Source organism: Pseudopipra pipra, chromosome 4 (genome assembly GCF_036250125.1).
Source record: "Pseudopipra pipra isolate bDixPip1 chromosome 4, bDixPip1.hap1, whole genome shotgun sequence".
Classification (NCBI taxonomy): Eukaryota; Metazoa; Chordata; class Aves; order Passeriformes; family Pipridae; genus Pseudopipra; species Pseudopipra pipra.
In genome coordinates, this window is record NC_087552.1 from 3,151,155 (window position 1) to 3,174,038 (window position 22,884).

Consider the following 22,884-nt stretch of genomic DNA (forward strand, 5'->3'; position numbering starts at 1 on the left):
CAATTTAATCCAAGGCTCAGTGTCTTGAAAGGGTTTTGAGATACTCTGAAACAAATGCGCGTGGAAGGGAGTCCTTTGAAGGCTGTTGATTTTACTAAGCCCCAGATACACAGAGGTGGCCATATCTGCACTGGAATCAAGGCAATTAGTTACCTAATTAGCAATTAGTTCTGTGTGTACAAAACTGTTCAGGTGTCCAATTCCTACACGTGTTCTACATGTGCTTTGTCAGTCCCAAGCCTGATATTCTCTTGCAGGGAGAAATGGCTGTGATGGGATTTGGGTGCAGGTTTCCTGGCAGTGTGATCTGGTTTAGTTTTCTTCTAAAAAGATAAAGGCAGGAGGAGCCAACAGGTCTTAACAAACAGAAGTTTTGTGTCTTATTTGGGATCTTAAGCCACCTTTGACTGTTGTTCTTGGATGTAAAGATGTGCACTCCCTTCCTGAAGACCCTGTTACCTTCTTAGTCATGTTTGAGACAAAATGAGCAGAGAAATACCACACTAGGAGAGGAATTAATGTGATCACACTTCCACAGAATTACTGCAGCTTTCCTTGCAGAAACTCACACAAAGTGTCATCTCTACCTGCAGCTAAAACAGGAGGTGGGGAAATATGGTCGATAAATGAGGAACGCAAGAGGAAATGGCATCAGCATCAAGCTGTGTCCCCCTGAGTGTAATACTAAATGAAAATATTAGAAAACAAACAAAACGTGTGTAACATCAAGCAGATTTTATAGGTATTGTTCCAGATCTCTAATTTAAATTTGGATCCACGTTGTGAAGTCAAAGAATAATGAGAAGAGGTTTGCTTTAACTTGGAAGACTTGGAGAAGTGTGGCTGTGGAACAGAGAGTTTCTTTCCCAAGTAATACATGATGCTGAGGATGTGAAATCCAGGGAGGAATCAAACCCACTCCAAAGTCGTGGCTGGGACCTCTCTGATAGCCATCAGGAAGGCTGTCATAGCAGGAAGATGAATTTCTCCCACAAGAGAGACTTTCACAGGAAGCCTTTTGAAAAGAAATGTTCTCGTGAGTAAATTGTGCAGCTCATATAGATTCAAGGTCAAGGGGTTGGTACAACCCCTGCCCAAATGTTAGCAGGAAATAAAAGTGTAATAACAGCAGCCTTTCACTCACATCAGCTCCTTATTTATAGGCACCCTAAGGAGTCCCTACCCTTCAGGAGACAGGCTTTATCTTTCTGGAAAACAGACTCTATTACCAGCTCTGTTTTCAGGCTATGCTGTAGATTTTACTCCTGGAGGTGGTTTGACCTGGAGGACTTCATGTTTCCTGAAAGCATGAGGAGAATTTCCCCATAGGTTTAAAGATGAAGGGACTGTGTATTTTTGAGATATGGATTATTTAAAAAATGACTCTTGCATTTAAATTCTTGACTCTGTTTGGGTCTATGGGCCAGGCTACACAAAAGGCCATGCCAGGAATGAGGCTGACAGCAACTGTAGGAAGGAAGAGAAGTCATCCAAAATGCCTCTATACTAACAGGAGATGGGAGAGGGGGAAGTCTGGCAAGAAGACTAAACAGTTAAGCCATTTTTAATTAATTTTCTTTAAAGGTTGTTAGGAAAACATTTTCATAAACAAGGCAATAAATTGCTTCCAACTGCTCGTTCAGGCATCTGCCTCTGCCTTTTTCCCCATGTGCCTTGGCTCATGTGAGGGGTGGGAGGAGGGGGCCTGGCCTCTGGGAGATGGGAAGGGCTGAGATTTCTGTTCCCAAAGCATCTGGGAAAGCCCCACTGTGTCACTCTGCTCCTCTGAGTGGCTCTGGTTGCTTGGCATTCCTTGGCCTCCTCACAGACCACACAGTGTCTCTACCAAAGCCAGCCTTTGTAGATTCCAGGTTTTCTTTGCCCTGCTCAGTCAGCCAGTAGAATTACCCTGAAAGGGCTGTAAATAGTACAAGTGCTCTGAGCCATGTGGGGAGGATGGAACAGCAGCACAAACGAGGAAAAGGGAAAGAAACAGCATTGTCTGTCATGATTAGCAACAGGTTAGCTATGTAAAAAGCATATTTTCAAGCAGCTCATTTTAAAAAAGCACAGTGAAATCCAGCAGCTTCCCTCATTTGCTTTGTCAAGATTTCTCCCAAACCATACACGTGTAGGGTTCACTGCAGCTTTCTCCCTCCCCTAGTGAGGATATTTGTGCCAGACTTCAGGGAACTGATAACCTGTGTACAAACCCCTTCCTAAAGCTTAAAAGGTCAGCTGGTACCTGCTGAGTTCCCACTGCTTCTGTTCCCTGTGATCTCACAGGGATGCTTGGATGAGGGGCTGCTCCCTCCCCAGAAAACCTGTGGCAGTAGAAAAGGCTAAGACAAAATTCAGCCCAAGTTTGAGTCACAGAAAGGCTCTTTTTGGGCTCAGCTTCTAACCTTTCTGCCTTTGCTTGTCTATGTAGATGCACAGGTGTCATATACAAAGGTTGTCCTAGTGAATCTGTTGGGAACTTTTACTCACTATTGCAAATTCTTTGTTGAGGATCATCTGCTCCACCAGCGAGGACTCGTTGTGGAAGAGGTGGGGCTGCATGTGACTCCACATGTGGGGAAACCACCAGAACTCATCCACTGATCTCAACAGCAGGTCATCACCTTCATCCTCCTCCTCAGTCCCTGCAAGAGAAAGAAAGGGAGGGGAAAAAATGGTAACAGAAAAGCAACAGCAAAAAAAAAAGGCCCATAATTGGTTTTTAAAGACAGAAGAAGCTGCCATAAAACCTGGTGTCCTTGCCCTGAGTGTCTCACTGTGCTCGGGGTGTATCACACAAGGCTAAAAAAAAAATAGTAGGGTTTGTTGTTTTGGTTTTTTTTTAGTATATGTGATCTTAAAAGCCCAACCTCCCCCTTTTCTCTCTTGGCCTAATTTTAATGCCACACTATCTTTACATCGCCATAACCTGACGACTTGGATTTAGTGGGACAAAACAGTGTCAGGAATATTACTGCTGGTTGCCAGGTCTTTTGAAAGCTGGACAAAGGATGACATTGGATCAGTATTAAAGCAGGAAAGGTTCAGCATGTGTCTGCTATTTTCCATTTTGTCCTGATAATAATGTCACTGTTAAATACAAAATACTCTTAATAAAGACAACATATGGGTGATAATGAAATCTTATCAATGCCACCCCTCCATCCCCCTTGTAACTGCCTCTTTATTAGCCTTGGTTAATTGAAATCTGATAATTTTTGGTGAAGTGTGAAACAAGTTTGCAATAGTTTCAGAATATAATTAGGTGGAAAGCACGCAGCAGCAGTGGCAAAGGGCTCCCAAATGTTTACTAGGGCTCAGTATTCAGTTTTTGCCAGATTTAATCTTGAAGTCAAACCAATCAAACCTCCTGTGCTAGTGAGGAGGATCTGCTTCAGGCGGAAGAGAGGATGTGTGGTTATATCCCAGAAAACCTTCCATCTGGGGAAGGGTACCGTGCTTCTCCCACCCTCTGCACATGTGTGTGCCCTGCTTTTTAAACTGGAAAGGCCCAGTGACATTCCAGTAACTTCACCCTCAGATAACTCCACCATGTTTGGTTTATTAGCAGCTTTCCTCTGTGTTCCTTTACCATTTAAACGCTTTCATTTTGCTCCAGTGGAAGGAATAATTGCCAAAATCAGGGCAGTGAGGCAAACACAGAGATCTTGTCTTCTTACAAGCCTTTTTAATGTGTTGCAAAAATCATTGGGAGAAACTGCTGCACGGATGTCAGTGTTTAGTTGGCAGGAACACGCAGAGATGCCTGTTCAGTGCATGCACTTGAGCTCTCTGCTTTTATTATTCCCTTCTGCAGTGGGTTTTGAAGAATGCCACTACACAAGGAGAGCATTCCTTTGAAACTTTCTCCCTGAATCCCTTTGCTCCCCTCGCTCTGCCAGTTCTAAGGAAGTTGCTCCCACTGATGGAAGCGTTGCTGGAAAAAAGAAAACAACCTTGTTTACCAGGGGATTCCTTACTGGAAAGAAAGGAGGGGTGGCTGCTCCCTCTGTATCCTGCATTTGTTGAGTGACTGCTGACTTGTTTTCTGGGATGTGTGGTTCACCTGCAGTCACTCAGGCACGTGCAAGGGAAGAAACTCAACACGGGCTTTCAAAATAGGACAGAGGAGAGAGAAAATGGGGCTTGTGAAGCAAGTGAAGATATTTTGGATAAGCCAAAGGCAGGGATGAAGAGGAAAAAAGTGGCTATTTGAAATATATAAAGAACTACAATCATCTCACAGAAGATTTAGGTCAGAGTATAATTTAGTGCCTCACTAGCTTTTGAAGCAGAGTGTGGTTCTTGAAATAACATCATTATTAAAACCTATGCTTTAAACCCCTATTTTTTCCTACTCATTACTTTGTAAATTTTAGATATACAACTAGACAAATTTTGCACTTTTTTACTGTAACAAAAATCAAACAAAATGAATCATAACACTTTCCAGTGTGAAGAGAAACAGCCCCATCCTGTAATGGTAGAGCTGAAGCAGAGAGGTTGGAAGTTTAACAGTTGGTGGTGGTGTTGCTTTTGAGGACAAATTTCTTTGCAAACCTTGGGAAAGAGTATTGTTTGAGTTTATGAATTCTTAAGTAGTGGTATTTCAAAAATAATCTCGTGTCAAGTTTTAATGGAGCATTTGGTGGGTGCTTATATTGATTAAATATTTTTGCCCAATCCCTTACTCAGAGTACTGGAGGCAAAACCTGGGATTTTGAGGTTTAATTTCTTGTACAATCAACACTGTTTATGTGACTTTCTTCATTTTAACCTGAAATCATACACCTGCTTTGAGAGTGCTCTTTACACAAGTCATAATTCTAAGTTTGTTTGTGCATCATAAGCAATCCCAATATTTTAAAACCTTTTTGTCAGTGGTGTTAAATCTGCAGTGTGGAGTTTTCCAGTGCCACAGAGGGGATGGTGGTGGGGAGATGAGCAGCGTTGCTGATGTGTCAGCTGTTGTGGTACAGATGTCAGCAACGTCTTCGGATGAAAATGTATAACTGTTAAATCTGCCAGCACATCCCCACGCTCATCTCCCTCCTGCAGTTTTAAAATGATCCAAGTCTTGGAAAGGAGAACAAACTCACACATTAAGGAAGTCAATAAGGCACAGCAGTTGCAGCCTGCTAATAAAACACGTTGAATATCTGATGCTAAAAGTGCCTCTGGGTAAACAAGCCACATTTCCAGTAATTAAAGAACACCTTTCCATGCTTTATTTATAACGAGTCAATAAAGTGTATATTGCATGGAGAATACTCTGAAACCTTTCCACTCAAGCTGATATGACAAAACACCATCTCCAACATGTAAATGAAGCGTTCAGTTAAAAACCCAGCTGCACCACTGAGTCCAGGTCCCCTCAGGGAGGCGACGACATCCTTCAACTTGGAAGTGCCTCCGTGCTGTTTCTGGGAGCCTGGAGAGCCTTAGGAGGATGGCACACATGCATATTCTTCTATTTTCTCTGTTATATTTCAGCATTGTGTCAGCTGATGGCAGCGTGGAGGGTGTTGGGATGAAGGAAGGAAAAATACACGGGCAGGTCAGGGGGTTGACTTGCAGACAGGCTGCGTGTTTTCTGCCAGCCACTGTCCAGTGTGTCGTAATATTCATTACAAAAATCATCCCTTTGTCCATCTCCTCCCTTCCTTGGACCACTTTTCTCCACAGTGGACACTGACAGCCACAGCCAAGCAGCTCCTGCTTTAGAGCAGCTCAGCACCTCAGGCTATTTTTGTTTGGTTTCTTGTATGAAGTGTGTGTCCAATTAATCTCCAGAAGGAGTAACTACACAGGCAGGTCAAGATGAAGTGCGGAGAACACTGCAGTTCTGTCTCCAAAGTTGCTCTCTGATCACAGGTCTGCCACTGCCTTGTTATATGACTCCAGGCAAGTAATTCCATCTCTCTCTCCCTCTCATTTTTCTCAGGCTCTCCACCCTGTATCCTCGCTCTGTTGGGTTTCCTGGGCAGCAGTTGCTCAGCATTATGTGCTTGCACAAGGGGAAACCAGCCTGGACTTAGGGACAGGGGGACAAATACATCATTTTGGTTGCCTTCTCCCTGCTCAGCCCTCGAAGTCTTCCTCATCTCCCTTCTCCCAGGGTGACCTGCCTTCCTCCACAGCTGCCTCATGGTCCATGGAAGCAGGGACTGCATCATTCCCAGCTTTTAAACTCACCCTCCCATCCTCTTGCTGCCTCCTCTGCTCCAGATGAGCATCCCAGCTTCCCTGAATGTGCTGAATGTCACTGAATGTGCTGACACCTGAGGATTTTGGAGCTGGTCCTCCAAGGTGGGAAAGGTATGGGGTTAGGAAAGGAGAAGGACAGGAGGTTCTCCCTTGCAGTGAGTCTCTTTTGGCAAAAGATCCACCAGGGATCCTCCTGGCTCAGCAACAGCGGAGGGAAGCCTGAGTGGAGGTGCAGCAAAGTGTTAAGGAGAAGGCAAAAGAGGAGGAAAAGAAATAAAATGTTTAAAAAGGGCTATTGTGCTGAGGAGAAATGGAGCAAAAATGAGAAAGGGGTCATGAGGAGGAGGAGGAGGAGAAGTAAAAGTGCCTAATGTTCCACGGGAGCAGTGCAAGTGTGCAGCCTGTTAGTGCCCCCGGTGTGGAGAGAGCAGGGTTTCAGGACAGATTCCTTTTCATGTTGTTTTCCTTTTATCATCCCTCCCCCTTTGCAGATCCCTGAGACAGATCACCTTCACAGGCACGACAAAATCTTGTGCATCCATTCAAATGCTTCTGCCTCTTCAGAGGTTATGAAACAGGATTTTTCCAATCTTTTATATTTCATCATGCCAGGAAAAAAAAACCCCTTAGCACGTCTTCTGTGCTGTCCTGTGGAATTAAAGATAACTCAGCAGCTACTGTGCCTCCTTTATCACTCTGAGATTTCCTACCACACATCTTTCAGGAAAGTACCAAGGGCATCCTCATGTACCTGAGCAGCTTATCCATAGTGCACCTTTACCCCTTTGGACACTGGCTGCTAAACTGGGGGAACGTGTATTTCCCACTGCTCCACTGGCTCACTGTGTTATTTAAAAAGGGCATGTTTAAAGCTAGGTTTGAAATTCTGTCCCCTATTTAACTGCAGCTACCTGAGAGCAGGAAGTTCCTTCTTACCTGTGTGGTAAAATTTTCCTGAAAATCCAAGGTTGAAGGTAAAATTTGCAACCTGAGTGCGCAGTAAATTTTGAGTCTCTAGTAAAGCCTGAAATAAATAAGAAATTAAGATGCATTTAGAAAAGTTGATATTGATTTTTGGAATGCCTCGTTTTAAAAGTTGTGTCCAGCTGAGGAGATACAAAAAAAAGAAGATACTGTTAAAATGCTTCACATTTTATTTTGGGCTCATTCTTTTTTATGAGACTGTTACATCAGGGTCTGATGGTCTAGAAATGCTGGTGATAGTACCTAAGTACCCAAGGAGGGGATGGTTCTGTGGCTTGGACCATCCACTGTGGCAGTGATCTATGGCAGGACTTGCATCCAGCCATTCAGAGGCAGCAATACACTGGCTCACCAAGTCCCCCATGCTCTGGGTTATTACTGAAGCTTGATAAAATGTGCTTAAAACCCGAAGTAAAATAAGGAATACTACTTGCCATCCAGACAGGGAGGCACTGGGGTTTACTTACCTGCAGAAACGTTCTGGATTGTGTCTGAATAGCAAACTGAGGCCTAAGTGTGAATGAGCAAAACTCCAGTTTTGATCAACAGTACAAGTGATGTCCAGGTCAGGAAATAAATCCCTGTCTAAATATTTTTAGTCTCTCCTCCAGGTAAAAGATTGGCCCACTCTAAATGAAATGGAGGGAAAGGGTGTTGCTTATGGAAGAAATAGGTGTAGTCCTGCTCAGCAATCCATTTTTTTCCTTGGACATGTTTCCAGTTACTAGAGAAGGAGAAAGGATGGTTCAGTCTGTGTGAGCTATTTACATTTACTATGAGTTGTCAGCCTGGCACTGCTTCTAAAGCTGCTCCTTGTGCACTTCCAGTCACCAGCCCCCAGAATGCGAGCGAGCTACGTGTGAGATGGGCAGTGCATTTATCTCCCTATTGGTCTTGCCGGTGCTGGATGGGTTATAAACTCTTATTTTCATCAATTTTCGGTGTCTCCATTATGTGGCTCTCGAGAAGTTTTCCTATTACCCATTAATAACATTCCTATCGATCACGTTCTCGCCGAGTTCAGCGATAAAAGGATCGCGGTGCTTTCCACGCGCCCCCAGCCCAGCTAACGCTGTCCCTCATTTGAAAAATATTACATTTTGTGTGTGGTCATTACTAATTTCGCTCAACATTCCGGGAAAATAGGTTTTTTTGCCTTTTTGCTGAGCCCACTGCTCTGATTTAAACTGCAACAACCACCACCGCCTCTGCCTGGGACAGTGAACCAAAGTTATCTCCGGTCTGGTGTAAATGATGACACCAGGTTTAAGCAGCTGAGGTGTGTGACACAAAAGGTTGTCAGGCATTGTGCCTCTGCCTTCATTTTTTAAATAGAACCATTTATTAGGAGGCAAAGGAAGGTGTAAAGCAAAGAGGGTGTTTACCAGCTACAGCAGACACCAAGCAAATTCCTCTCCTTGCTAAAGGAAATGAAGCAATGCAAGGACAGTAAATCTTGTGCTTTAGCATTAAATATTAAGGTAGCAGCATGGTTTGCAGCCTGTCTTGCCAGACATTTAGTAAGTTGATTGTTTCAGCCCTGTGACAATTTCACATGTGGGACTATATTTACATAATATATAACAGCTAAACGCTCACTAAAATGTAAAACCTCAGAGATCAACACCACTGTTAGCTGAGACATCGAGGAGAACCCCCAGCTGGCAAAACCTGGCACTAAATTGACACCATTAAAGTCAGAGGCACGGCATCTGAGTCATTGCATTTTAGAGCATCATTTTCCAAGCTGTGTACAGCATTTTAGATACGTTGAGAAAGACTGATGGGCCGAGCAAAATCGATTTAATTTCCCTTTGAGGAAGGAACATCTCGAGAAATTATCGTCACTTAACATATATAGTGCAAGGAGGTGCACGAAACCATCATCATTATACCAGCCTGGCTTTTCCCTCTCCTTTCCCTCACATCTCCATAAGATGACAGAAGTGCAGGATGGGCAGGAGCCTTCCAGCCCGGTGAGGTCTCATTGAAAAGGATTAAGATGTAAATCCCATAACCTGCAGCGTGTCAAGCGTTTTTCTCTGTCTAAAGGGCAAATCTGTCACTCACACTGGATTTGGCTTGATCCTAAAGACTTTTTTTTTTATTGCCATTTCCATATATGCATATTAATTTATATAATGTGCAGCCAGATTTCACTTTTATGACCTCACCTCTTTTCAGTACTAAGAAGATCTTGTCAGTTAAACCAGTCCAAACTTATTTTGTCACTACTTGACTGTTTGGGGGAAGGGGAGTAATGTCTTCTACATCTTTAATATGAAAAAAACAGTTAAATAGATCATACTTAATCATTCTCCAAGGAGAGAACCATGGAACTCACCTGCACATGGAACACGTTTCCATGCCAGGCTAAGCAAACAGTGGGTGTTTTTTAAGGTAATCTAAGCTGTTCTTTCAAACACAAACCCTTAATTGCCTGGAATCTCTCAAAACCTCACGGTTTTCATTCCATTAATTGATTCTTTGCTTTGTCAATGAAGCTTCTCTCTGACACCCACAAGACACAGTTTCTTTTTTATGTTGCATTTACATTCAGCAGCCTTTTACATTAATCCATATAATTACCTTTTGTAGATTTGAAGTTGCCATGTCTTTATTCTTCATAATTGGTGCATCTATTAGGAAGAAGTGATATTTTCCTGCTCTGTCCTTTTTAATTATAACTCTGTCCTTCATTTACATAATAAACTTTTTGGGGCGATTTCTGCAGGAACATTTCATGCCTAATAGGAAGCAATTTGCTTTCCTTCATTAAGTACATTAAAACTTCATGCCCCAGACATCATTGACTGTAAACATTTGATTCTGCTCGAATTTAATGCACCAAGGCATTTTACTCTGCCATATTAGGTTTATTTATGTGCTCTGCTCTGGATTGTTAGCTGCTAATGAGACTTGGGCTCTTATTGCTCTAAGGCCTGAGCACTAACCTCATTTTAATGAGTTCATTATTTGCTGCCTCCTGAATGGAAGACAACAAATTTTCCTTTTAATTAAAGGTCAAAACACCTCTGGCTAAGGAAAGTGTAGAGGTTATCAAATCCTTAGAGGAGGGAGAAGAATGGCCATTTCTGATTTTGGAGCCAAGCAGGGGCAGGCCAGGCTGAGGTAGGAAGTGTTTCTCTGGGGAGCAAAACTCCGAATCCAAGCTAAGTGATAACAACACTAAATTGTGGTACTAGTTAAAAAAAAAACAAAAAACAAACCCACAAACAAAACCAAACCTGAAAGTCAGCCAAAGTAATTAAAGAGGCTTTACTCCTCACCCAAAGGTCCGGGTGGATCAATAGTGCTGCTGAAGTGTGAGCCCTTCTTTGCATGTGCAATGATTTGTAGGGTGAAGAGGGCAGAGCCAGATTAATTGAGCCAACAAAACATTAGCTCATATTTCTTATGGGGGAAAATGAGGCAAAAGTGGTCAGTGCTGGGGCTGTCTGTAGTGAGACAGGTGGGAAGTGCAGCCCTGGGTTTGTGTGTGTGGGCAAGTGCTCCAACAGGGGGTTGGAAGCACAAATGGAAACTTTAGTTAAACCAAAAAAAGGTTAATGATGGGAAATACTACACAGATCCTTGTCCTCTCTCTAGCATTCCATACCTGGTCACCATCTTAGGGGCAGGGAAAGTGTTTGAGACAGGAAGGGCAGAAAGCCCAAGATGTCATTAGAGCTCCTGGTCAAACGTGTGCCCTTCCAGAGGCAACATTGGGAATGGGAATTTTGGGAAGCAGCAAAGCCTCAAGGTCCTGGAGGTTCCTGTCCCTGTGGTGATGATGCCCAGAGTGCCCAGCCTGTGGGGCATTGCAGGCATTTCGTTCCATGCCCAAGGAAACACGACTCTGAGTCCCTACAGAGCCTGTCCATGAGGGCTGCACAGGGTGGAGGGCAGATGAGAAAGGATGTAGCTCTTCACTCCATTTGGAAGGAGATCAAGGGAAGGAGGGAAAGTCAGATATTCCTGTTTTCCATTGTATCTGTAATTTGCTGTCATCTTGAATTATTTTGCTTGCACAGACTCGTTCTAGGAAGTGCTTCTGGCGTGGGAGGATGTGCCAGTGTCTGGCATCCCAGGGGTACTTGGCCAAGGTTACGTTGTCCCATCACCTGCTGAGGGATATGACTGAGAATCTTGTCAAAAATGGGCTCACTTGCCATTACTCAAAGTCATTATTCATTTGGGAGCAGATCCTGGTGCTGGAAAGCGATTCCACTGCTGCAGGTTTTTTCTGTCTCCCGTGTGTGTGTATAATATCTATATATATGCTCACTAGATACACTTTTCTATTTCTTTGTATGTGCTGGAGATAGAAAATATGTGCAAATATTTGCACATATCTAACTTCAACATTACCTCTGCTTTGAGCAGGGGCTTAGATTAGATCACCTCCAGAAATCCCTTCCAACCAAAATTGGTTTTCGCTCCAAGACAGTTTTCTCAGGCTTCTCTGGCACATAGCTGTTATTAATGCCAAGAAGTCTTTTAATGCATTTATTCATTTTTGTCCCTAACATCTGTCCTTAGTGCTTTTGCAGTTATAGAGCCCTGAGGTTCATTCCCAAGCTGTTCCTTGCAGCAATTTGCTGGTGGTCTGTGGAAAGTTGGAGGGCTACAAAGTAGTAGTTTTGCTCTTGATTTCCAACTGAAAATTTGTAGGGAAGAAAAAAAAGCAGAGAATGTTTTCAGGGGTGTTTCTCTGCACTGCAAGCAGCTGCTGTCAGGATGTGATTTTTTTTTTATTTTGATTGCCTCTTCCTGCTCTTGCTCATTCCCTGAAATCTATGCTAGGAAAAAAAAATAATTAAAAAATCTGACTATGCCTGATGTGGTCTTGGCAATTTTCAAAGCCAGTGGAACTGGAATTGATAGGAATACCACAACATATTTATAATCATAGTCAAGATTGGAAGGTGTACAATAATAACTAGCCACTTCTTTTTTAATTCTGATAGGAAAACTGAATTTGTAAAGAAAAAAAGTGCTGTCTAGCCTGACATCACTGACAGGGTCACTGCAAGACCAGGATTCTGGGTTTCTTATTTTCAGCTTTCAGTTTGGAGCCCAAATTTCTATCATAAGGGGGACAATCAGCTCAGCTGTATCTGCACTTGCTAAAACACAGCTTGGGGAGGAATTACAAACCCCGGGAAGCCGAGGGGATGATTTCTGTGTGGGGAGGATTTCAACCCCTTCACGTGCTCGTAATACCACAGAGCAGGAATTATGAGCAATTCACATTATTGACGTGCTGGCTGGAGTCTGAAAGGAGTTTAGAGGCTGAAGTTAGTCCAGTCTTTAGTGGGATTTTACAATCCCTCACACTGTGTGCCTGTGCCAAGCCTGGCTGGAGTAGCTGGTAACCAGGGCCCGGGGCGGCTGCCAACCCTCACGGATTCCTGTTCCCTCTGGAGACACTTTTCACCCAGTGCTTTACACACATGGTGTCATTCCCAGTGCAGAGCACTCAGCACAGCAGGATTTGGCCCTTGTCCTGCCTTCCTGAGAGGTAGGATTGCACTTGTTGTGTATTTATTTCTGTGAAGTGCTATGCTAATCTATAGTGCCATATAAATAATTAATAGGCAGCTCTGGGATGGGGCTGAGCACAGCCAGCTCTGTCTGCAGATCTATTTTTTATTGTAGAGCTATTACTTGAGTTCTGTTCAGCATTTCCCCCGAGTTGGCTGCCTTTGTGTGAGGTCTGAGAGGATGTGTGGGTTTATTTGAAGCAAGAAGAAAGTGATGATTTGCACTCGTGTGTAATATGTTTATTGCAAACAGAGAAATTTATTTTTCCTTTATGAGTGGAATACCCAATTTATCAGCTCTACTTCTGCTGCTGTTTTGTAACTCTGTCCTAAAGTCAGGAAACTGCCAGGAGTCTACTTGCTTTTAATTCAGCACAGAGGAATGCATCTGTCCCAGCAAAGGTTCAGCTTGTTTCAGCTGAATGGGGTGATACTGCATCAAATCTAGTACCTACTCATGACTGACTGGTTAATAACATCTCTGAGAACTCAGAAGGTGCCTTTTGGTGAATTATTAGATGAGAGATGATGCTGGAATTGTGCCACAGATACCCCAGAAAGTGAGAGCACCTTGACCAACCACTCACGTTTGGGTGCACAGATATATAAAAATATCCATGGAAATTGTTCAGTCCCTCTTCTTGGAAAAAGGAATTCATGGCCTTGTTAGAACACCTAGCAGCAAAAAGCTCAAATGAAGAGCAAGGGGACAGGCTAACGGGGCAAAATGTATAAATTAAAAGTAAAGAGCACGAATAAAAAGCAGGGCTTGTTTTAACCGGGGCCACACAGCTGAGTTAATGCAACTGCTTCCCATTCTCCAGCCGTGTCTGGCTGGGGAAGATCAAAGGCATTGGGCAGGGCTGGGAGCATGCACAGGACCTGCTGCTGGTCCCACAGGAGCAGGGAATGGCTGCAGGGGTTCCCTGCCAGCAGTGATTGCTGTCCGGTGTCGGCGCTGCCCGCTGGAAAGATTTACAGCCTCTTTGGGAAATCACTGAGGGGCTCCAATATCAATCACTGCTGATTCTGAAGGATTTTTTAGGAATACTAAGCAAATCTGCTGACAAATCCTGGAAGGGGGAAACCAGCAGGTGCCCAGGCTGAGAATGGTGGTGGTTCCCTGGGGCTGTGGGGACCCTGCTGGCTCAAGCCCCAGGGCTGGCCAGGATCCTTCCCCTCAGGCTCCTGCAGCAGGGACAGGAGCTGGGGGCACTTCCAGCAGAGCAGTGAAGGGCTTTAGAGCTTATTTCTTATCAGTTCAAAAGCTGAAGCATTTTCAGGGAAAGAAATCTGAAAGGCCCTTCAGGCTGGGGAAGCAGGAGGAGGCAGGTGGGGTTCGTCTGTCTCCGGTTCCATTGCAGAGCTGGCAAGGAAGAGACCCGAAAGGCAGAGGCAGAACCATCATCTCAGCTCTGATCAATCACCAAAATAACCCCTGAAATAGGTATTGAACGAGAAAACCATCTCGAGGCTTTAAAGGGACCAACCACATCGAGGTTTAAAATAGTGTGTTAATAAAAAATTCAGGCTCAGTGGTCATGATCCTGTTGCAGCAAAGTGTGGTGTGTCAGCCACTGTGCTGCATGTCACCAGCAGGAAAACCCAGGGAGGAGTTTAGGAATGTTTAGGCCATGCCAAAGAAAGACCAAAGTCTCCCCTTCTTTGGCACAACACAAATACAGAATAAAAGACCATTAGCATCAACAACTGCAGTTTGGTTTAGTTGTGTGTGCTTGCTTTCTCTGCTTTCTTGGTGGTTCAGAATTGCTTCCCTAAGCAAAAAAAACCCCCAACAACAAAAAACCCCCAACTTGTTATAGGTGGGCACTCAGTTGCTGTAAATTATTTCAGGACTGGTCTAATGGAGACTACCTTATTTATCTTCTTTCATTTGTGGATTTGGATCTACTAAGCTTTAATCAGAGTAGTTTTCTGTTCCTTTACCGCCCTTGAAAATAATTTACTTGGAAAACTTGTCATAAAAATAAAACTTCCTTGAAGTTCTCAGCACGGACATTTATCTCAAAATTCTGAACTCCTACCAGCAATCTCAAATTTCTGCTTTAATTTACTGCTTTACAAACTAACTGATGTATATGCTTTGTGCTGGGGAATTAAGCTTTTTTTTTTTTTTTTTCCCCAGCACAGTTTCAATCATAAGGAGAGATTGGAAGAGGTGATATATTGAAAATTCAGGTCTGTCCTTCAGCTTTTGGAATGGGCGTGTTGGCACAGTGATGGATAGATCCAGTGGCTCCAAGAGAGCACCTCCATATGTTTAAATAAGAGCTTCTAAAGCTTTTAAATGGGGAGGGGGGGAAATGAACTCACAGCAGGTACTAATTTCTCTGTTCCTGTTGTCAGTGGTAAAAAACAGGAATGTCCAAAATATCCAATGTGAGAGCAGAAACAGGCCTTTCCTTGGCAATATTTTTCATCTGTGAACAGATATTTTTAAACTCACATGCTCAGTATTTCCAGTTTTGTTGTCCTTCCTATCATTAATTGCTATTTTTCCTTATAACCTCTTCTAAAGTATGTAATGGGAATACCAGGTCATGCACTCACATAATTACTGTTCACCTGCAGCCTGTGTGCTTTGTTAATTTTTTTTCCCCTATGCAAGTGTGTGCATTGCCCACCCTCTCCATGAAAATCAGGAACCAGGGAAGTCCAGAGAACTGAAAACTGGAGTTTGCAAAATCCATCCCAGAAAACCCTCCTGCCTTATTATCCTTCCCAGTTTGAAGCCAGCACAGTGAGTTGTCCAGTGAGAAGGAAGCTGGAAGATCCAAAGCAATGTTAAGTTTCTACTCAATTCTCTTGAATGGAAACATCAAAGGCCGGGATGTTCTCCAATAAAATCAATCCAGATCACCAGCTGGGGCTGCTGATTTGAAATCAAGCACCTCAGAAATTCCAGTGGGTTAGTTTTTCATTAAATTGAGGAATTATAGAGAAAAGTGACAATGGATCTCTCTAACAGTCAAAGGAAATGGTTCAGGTTAAAAAGTTTCATGACACCTGTCCAAAAGCTCCCTGAGCAGGGAAGAGGATCACCTGGCTCTCCAGGCTCTGGAACAGACCCTGAGCAAGGACAATACCTGCTCCTGCCCCAGCAGTGGGAGGTCCCCAGGGAATTTTGGCCACCAGAGAGAAAAAGAGGTTTGGGTTAAATTCCCTACTGTCTGATGGAGCTCATCCCTTTCTAGATGCTGCTAAATCATTCCTGACAGGGATGACTTTATCCCCAGGGCTTCCAAAACTGCTTCTGACAAACAACCTGGTTTGGTGTTGGAATGTACTGGATTTCCTGGAGTGCTGTGCATCCACCCACAATATTTAGGAAGGTGTGCCTGTGTTCTCCTCAAGCTCCTCATCCCTGATTTCCTAAGTGACACAGGACCAGTGCTGTGCTGTGCCTGAGAACGCCAGGTGAATTATTTGGCAGGGAGAGAGAACATTTCCAACAGGCATTTTTTTACAGAGAGTGGTTACTGATGTCTTTTGTGACGTGTTTTCTCGGCTGCTTGGAAGAGAATGGGAGCATAATTCTGAAACCTCTCCTTCCTTTGCCCAACTTATCATTTGTATGAGAACACATTCCCGTGGTGGATAGAGCCTTCCACAGGGAGTAGTTCTTGGGGAAAGCTGTGGCCTGCATCCTAGAAGAAGGATATGTCTTCTGGGAGTATTAATGTCTGATGACAACAATGATACAGTGAAAAATCAGCGTTTCTGATGTTTGTGGGCCCTTCATAAGTCTCAAAACAGCTGAAATTTTGGGGTTTTCTGTGTTCTCCCACATATGAGAATACTGGTTGTCAAACTTTATGGTGAATAGATCTCTAGGACTTAGGAAGAGGGAAGAGAGCTGGGCTCACCAGCACATTAAATACTTGCATAGCGTTGTCTCAGAAAACAAAAGAAGCACAGGAAGGTTGTTTAAAAAAGATCCCTATTTCAAACCATTCCCATGCATTTCGGTGGCAAGCCATTACTGAGTCAGTTCCCTTTTACATCTAATTGCTTTTGATCTTAATCATTAAAGGCAGAACTTTTTTTCTCTAAATATTCCCATTGAAAAGTGTAGAAAAGTATGAATCCATGTGAAGTATGAATCCATGTAACACAGGATCATCAAACAGAGAAAAATATGTTCAGCTAGCCATCCACCTTTTAATTTTAGTTGTTACACTAAATTTCCACTCATTTCTGAAGTGAGGGATTCTATTACTCTCCTAGCTGAAGGGTAATGCCATAATTTTGTTTTACACGGGAGTAGCTGTTTAAAAATCATAAATCCTGACTCGCTGGGATAGGTTTCACTTGGCTCATGCTCTGCTAGACAAACAGGATTGTTGGGCAAGGTGTACATCCAAATCCTGGAAATAATCTGCAACAAGGCATAGGTGGTACTTTTCCATGGTGGAAAATATTCCTTGTTCCTCAAGCTCTTCCATGGGCTCTGCATTCCCTCTGCTTTGCCCCCTGCTGGGGTTTAGCACCCCCCCAAAGGTCACAGAACTGGGAACCAGCCCCTGAAGTGACTAAAACCAGAATATTGTTGCTGGGCTTTGAAATGCACCTGCTGCCTGAAATTCCCTCTGGTCTTTAACTTGGGGCTCCTCTGCAACACCCACCTTGGAATATTTCCAGCAGGGATGGGGAGCTTTTATTTCCTGATAATGTACTGGCAGCACGTTCCCAGTTACAGGAGAAATAATAGTGAGAGCATATGGGGAAACTGTATTCCCTTTCCTAATAACAAATACAGTGGAATCACACTTTATAATACCACAGACATATTTGTTTATGATGCACATAAATCCTGGGATATGTTACCAGGAAGACACATGCAGAGCTTTTTTTTTATTATTCGCATTCTGCAGATGAACCTTTTTTTTTTTTGATGTAATTCATTATTATTATTATTATTATTATTTTATTATTATTATTAACCATGCAGAGGGTATCCTCAGCAGTTCACACTTAAGCCTGGAACTCCATCAAAGATTTCCTACATTAATACGATCATGGAGTATTTAGCCTCTATTAATTATAGATTCATATAGATTAATGCTTATTTATCCATGTATATTCAGTTAATTCCCAAACATTTGTGCTAATTTGTTTAAAAACTTACAGTAAATATTATTACAAAGGAGGTTTTCGGTCTTTGTAGCCCTTGGGGATTAAAATGTTACTGGGAAATGGAGAGAGCATGGCCCTGATCCAGCTTTGATCCTCATCCCTTGGGCCCCTCTCCCATGTCCTGCTTTTCCCCAGGCACAACCTGCAGCCCCTGTGATTTGCCCTGTTCAGACACTTGGAACTCCCCCAAAAAAGCACTTGTGCTCTGCAGAATCGCTGACAGCTTTAAGAGCCAATATTTCAGGAGGTTTGGGGAAGGCAAGCAAATCCAGGCTGCTGTCAAAAATGTGAATTCCAGCATCCTTTATCCTGCCTTTACTTGAAGGGCTGATGTTTTTGGGGTGAAAAACATACAGGTGCTTGAAGCCCATGGCTTTAGTTCAATCTGAATTTAGTTCAAGTATAATATCAAGACAATTTTTAGAAATTGCCTCAGTGTTGGTATTTGGGATTTAATGTGTAATGTAAAAGCTACATTAATAATTCTGGCTTTTACATGAAATGAAGAGGCAGTATAAACCTGAAATATCCATTGCCTGGGATATTCTCATATTAAAGAAGTCTCTCAGCAGTGTGTGAATTATTTTCATTTTTTAATTTCTGGAAGATCAGCAATTCCAAAGCTCCATTTAATTATGATCTTTGGAATACTTTTTTTTTTTTTAATATTCTACAAACTGCCCACTTTTGCTTCAGTCTGCCAGAGCAGATGAGCTGGCAGAACATAATTTTGTTTGAATCATATTCTGGTGAAACATTCTGCATTTAATAAATCAACATTTTGCCACGAGAAGCTGTTTCACTGGAGCAGTCCAAGTTGATGGAGTAGCAAGAATATAAACTTCATTTTCCTCTGCATTGCCACTTTGCCATTATGGAAGGATTTTTCACCCTATTTAGTCCAAGGATAAATGGCTACACAAGTTGGAAGGAAGGAAAACTAAAATCCTAATCTCAAATCCTTTAAATTTTTCCATGCCTTGGTCAGAAAGTATTGGGAAGGTGATATCAGTGGGAATTAAAAGAAAGAACAAAAACACAGAGAAGAATAAGGTTTACAGATATTTAGAGGCATTGTCCTGGCTTGGTAAATGATGTTTATGATTTAAAAAATTAATTATCCATGGTTTTATTCCCTAAACAAGACAAACTGTGGGCTCTGAGCAGGGAAAGGTGCTCATGGAGAAGCCCTCAGTGGAATGACACCACGCTGCCCTGTGCCAGCCTAAACTGGAAATCCAGGAGCTTTTTGGCAGCTGCTCCACTCAGCAGTGATAAATGGTGGAGTTTTTACACCAGGACACTCCAATGCATCCAGTGTGGGGCAGTAAATCAAACCCTAACCAACAAAAACACTGCCCAGAAAGCTCCAGAGGGCTTTAACTAATGCACTGGTTTGCAGGAAATTGTGAATAGCTTATCCTCTGGTTTTCTTGCAAATTTTGGAAATGAAATTCTACTTGGAACTGAATAAAAAAAGTTTTGTTTTCTTCCTGGAATTTCTGGAGAGAAATTCCTGTCTGTTATGAAATATTATCTATAAAGTAGTGTAATTGTTGAAATGATAAATAGCAGTATTTAGTATTTCCATTGCAAATTTAGAAGTTTTGTCAACCTATTTAAATTAATAAGTAGTCTTATATCAGAATTTTATAAATGCCTAAGAGACCAAAAATATTCTTTTGTGCTTTTTTTTTTTTTTGAGAAACTAATTAATAGCAATCAAAAATCATTTTTATCTAAGTAGTGTAGGACGGGCGAGTGTTTTTTTACAATGTTCTATTCAGCAGTAAAGAGAAGAATGTGAAAAATATACGATTTTAATAAAGAAAAAGACACTTAAACTGTAAGGTCCTGTGCAGGTGAATCTCTTAAAGTGCCTTTGGTGCTCCTGGCTCTCACCCCACCAGGAGGAGGCTGAGGATGCACAAGCTGCAATTTGGTAACTTTTCCCTAAAAGCCCTTAATGTTGTTCTGCCTGTGTGGAAAGGAGACAGGTGGAGATGTAAAACACCATAAGCAAAAGCAGTAATTGGAGGGGTCTTTGGCCATAGTCATGGAGAAGGTAAAGATCACAGGATTTGGGTTGTGGGAGTATATGTGTATATAGGTATAAGGGTGGATGGATGGACAGGTGTATAGGTATGTCTAAGGATTTGAAGCCAGACACAGTCAAATATATTTGTTTTCATACTACCTTATGATACAGAGATGGACAGAAAATGCCCAGTTAATTATTTAATTTAAACAACTGAACTTTCAAATTTCTCCTTTTCTCTCAGATTTTCTCCGTTACTCATCTGTTTGTCCATCCTTCTGTCTCCACCCTCTTCCCACTTTCCCATCATTTGAATAATGCCAAGGATGCCAAGCTCTAAGTGTTCCTTCTGCTCACATTTGGATGACAAAGGCATATTTAAAGTTCACTTAAGTAACACTGCTCCTGAAGGCACTGCATTATACATGGCATTCAGGGTAATGTGTTTATTGCTGCATCAAGTGCTTTTAAGGCAATAATTAGGACTGCTCTTGCAGCCTGCACTGCCTGGCCTTTCTGCAAAGCTGTTTCATCATTCCACAGTGGTATTTTGTTGGGCAGGAAGCAATTGTTATTGCTCTTTTTTAACTAATATGCCTTGTTTTAAAGCTCAGGTTAATGCAGGTCTCTCGAGGGGCTGCTGTAAAGCAGACGTGGGTTTTGGCTCCTAAATTTTTTCCCTAAATGAAACTAAATTAAGTGGAGTACCACGTGTGTCCTGGAAATATACTCCAGTATGACACAACCTATGACTTCAGAGTTATTTTGGAGAAGGGATTCAAGAAATCAGTACAAATCCAGGAAATCAGGGGGAGTGTAGCCAAAGGAGTGTGTCACCAGGCAGTGGTGCTGAGTCAGGCTGTGAGCACCAGAAATCTCTGAGTGAGACCAATAACTGAAAAAAACTGCCCTTTCCATATTTTAAAATGCATTGTGCTCGTTTTTTTTAACATTTCAAAATGGTTAATCTTTTTCAAAATTAACTTTTTGTTAAATAGCCGGAAGGATGATTTTTCTCCGAGGTTTTTTTTTTTCAATTCATTTTCTTGCTTCATGGGAGATTCAACTCTTTTCCCAACCCTTCCAGATCTGAGATGATTCTGTGGTGCTTGTACAAACACTATTGAATTGGACTGCTTGCAGTCATGTAACCCTGCAGACCAAAAACCAGTGTGTCCTCTGGGACAGGAGAACACCGAGTGAGTTCTCAGACATTCGGGAAAATCTCCCTTAGACCACGTGACAGAGGAATGTAATTGTTTAATAAATGAAAGAGCTAGAAAATTACAGCCACCAGAATTTGTTTTCTATCAAGACCTACCAAATCTTCAGTGGGAACCTGGCAGAGGAGAGAACCCCAAACCTGTTATTATTTGGGGAGGGTATTTGGATACGCAGTCAATCCATCAGGCTGCCAAGGAGGAAAATAAATGTTTTGCTGGTGGCAAAGGAATTGTGGTTTTTAACTACAGTGTTACTGAAATTCTGAATGAAAGGACAGTCTATTGAAACAAAAGAAGTATGGAACATTTGGTGTGATGTATCTTGACAAGGCACTTGAGCAGTATTCAACACTCAAATTATTACAGAAAGAATTGGGTGATTCAGGAGACCCAGACAAGGAAAATATTGAATGAACTGTCATCTCTGATGAGGCAGAATGGAGCAGACACTCCCATTTTTAAAAAGATCATCTGATTATTAAGGTTTTCTTATAATGCCTCTCAGCTACTATTTAAATTCATTTTTAAATGCTTTAGGACCTTCCAAAAGTGGGAACTCCAGAATTTCACTTCGTCGTGCTCTTCACTGCCGCTCTCAAGTGCTTTAAAAGGTGACATTAGTGCCACACAGCCTGTAATGACTGATGCTGGGCTGTCTCCTCTGGCCTCCTGTGCTCATTCATCTCCTGCTTTTGCTTTCTCCCTGAACTGCCCGTTGGTCTGGGCCTTATTAGAAGGGTAGAGGGATGATTATTTTATCTCACATCATCAGCAGGGAAGCAACTGCTCTTTGCAGCTTGTGCTGAAGGAAAAAGCCCCAGATGAATGAACAATCAAAAGGGGTTTGTTTCCTGTGTCTCTTTATAGCACAGCAGGGAGTTTTGAGTGTTGCCCAAGCACTGGGGATTTAGGGGATTGTATGGAGGACATTTGGAAGCAGCTGGATGCAGATTGAGGTGTTGGGCTGCTGTAGCTTCACCATAACCTTCCCTGCAGTTCAGTGTGAGTGTAGGATGGGTACAAGGGCATCCAGAGGAACCCCTCAAAAACCTGAGTTAGAAATCCAAGTATCCATTGCCATCTGCCCTGCCTCTTTGCCCACAGCAGCCCAGAGAGCTTTGCTAGCCCTGTGCCCACCCACAGCTTTGTACCAACTGATCACTCTGCCATGCCTGGGGATGTGGCCCAGACATGTCCAGTTATCCCACCTGAAAGCAGTTGTCCTTGCTACAAAGATCAGGAAAAGCAAGTGCTGGAGATACTCAGTTGTTGAGCTCAGCCTCCTGCTGAGCCAGTACTCTTTAATTTGGAATTACCATAAAAGATGCAACTCCAACATGAATTTTCTTGCCTTTAAAATACTGAAATGAGCCAAAAATCACAGCCTTTAAGTGTTCCAGGCATTTTAATGATGGTGAAGGTCAAAGACAAAGTGCAGGCTGTGGCAGTGAGGAGGTGTCAGAGCCTAATGCAATTCTTATTTTCACCGAAGTAAGTGGAGCTCAGAGTGGAAGAAGGAGGGAGAACACAAGATGGGCTGCAAGGAGAAGGAAGGACTGCAGTCAGCAGTAACACAAACAACATTCCAAAGCTCCATCCTTTTGTAGTGTCCCAGAAAGCCCAAGGGTGCTCTTGCCCTTGTGGCAGCAATTAGAGGAGTAGAGAAAAGGGAAGCCTGGCCTTTAGAGAAGGGGCTGTGTGATATGGTGGTGCTGGGATGAGCAATTCC

At 42.7% G+C, this 22,884-nt stretch overlaps 1 protein-coding gene across 7 annotated transcripts in view; it reads right to left on the minus strand.

The window, feature by feature from the left end:
* The window catches only part of LOC135412645 (bifunctional heparan sulfate N-deacetylase/N-sulfotransferase 4), a 100,674-nt gene that overhangs the window by 26,045 nt on the left and 51,745 nt on the right, over nucleotides 1–22,884 (minus strand). For all 7 annotated transcript variants that reach the window (XM_064651402.1, XM_064651405.1, XM_064651404.1 and 4 more), the window contains 2 exons: nucleotides 7,144–7,231; nucleotides 2,491–2,645 (listed from right to left, as the gene is read on the minus strand). In XM_064651402.1, coding sequence (XP_064507472.1) covers nucleotides 2,491–2,645; nucleotides 7,144–7,231 — 243 coding nt within the window. The remainder of the gene's footprint in view (nucleotides 1–2,490; nucleotides 2,646–7,143; nucleotides 7,232–22,884) is intronic.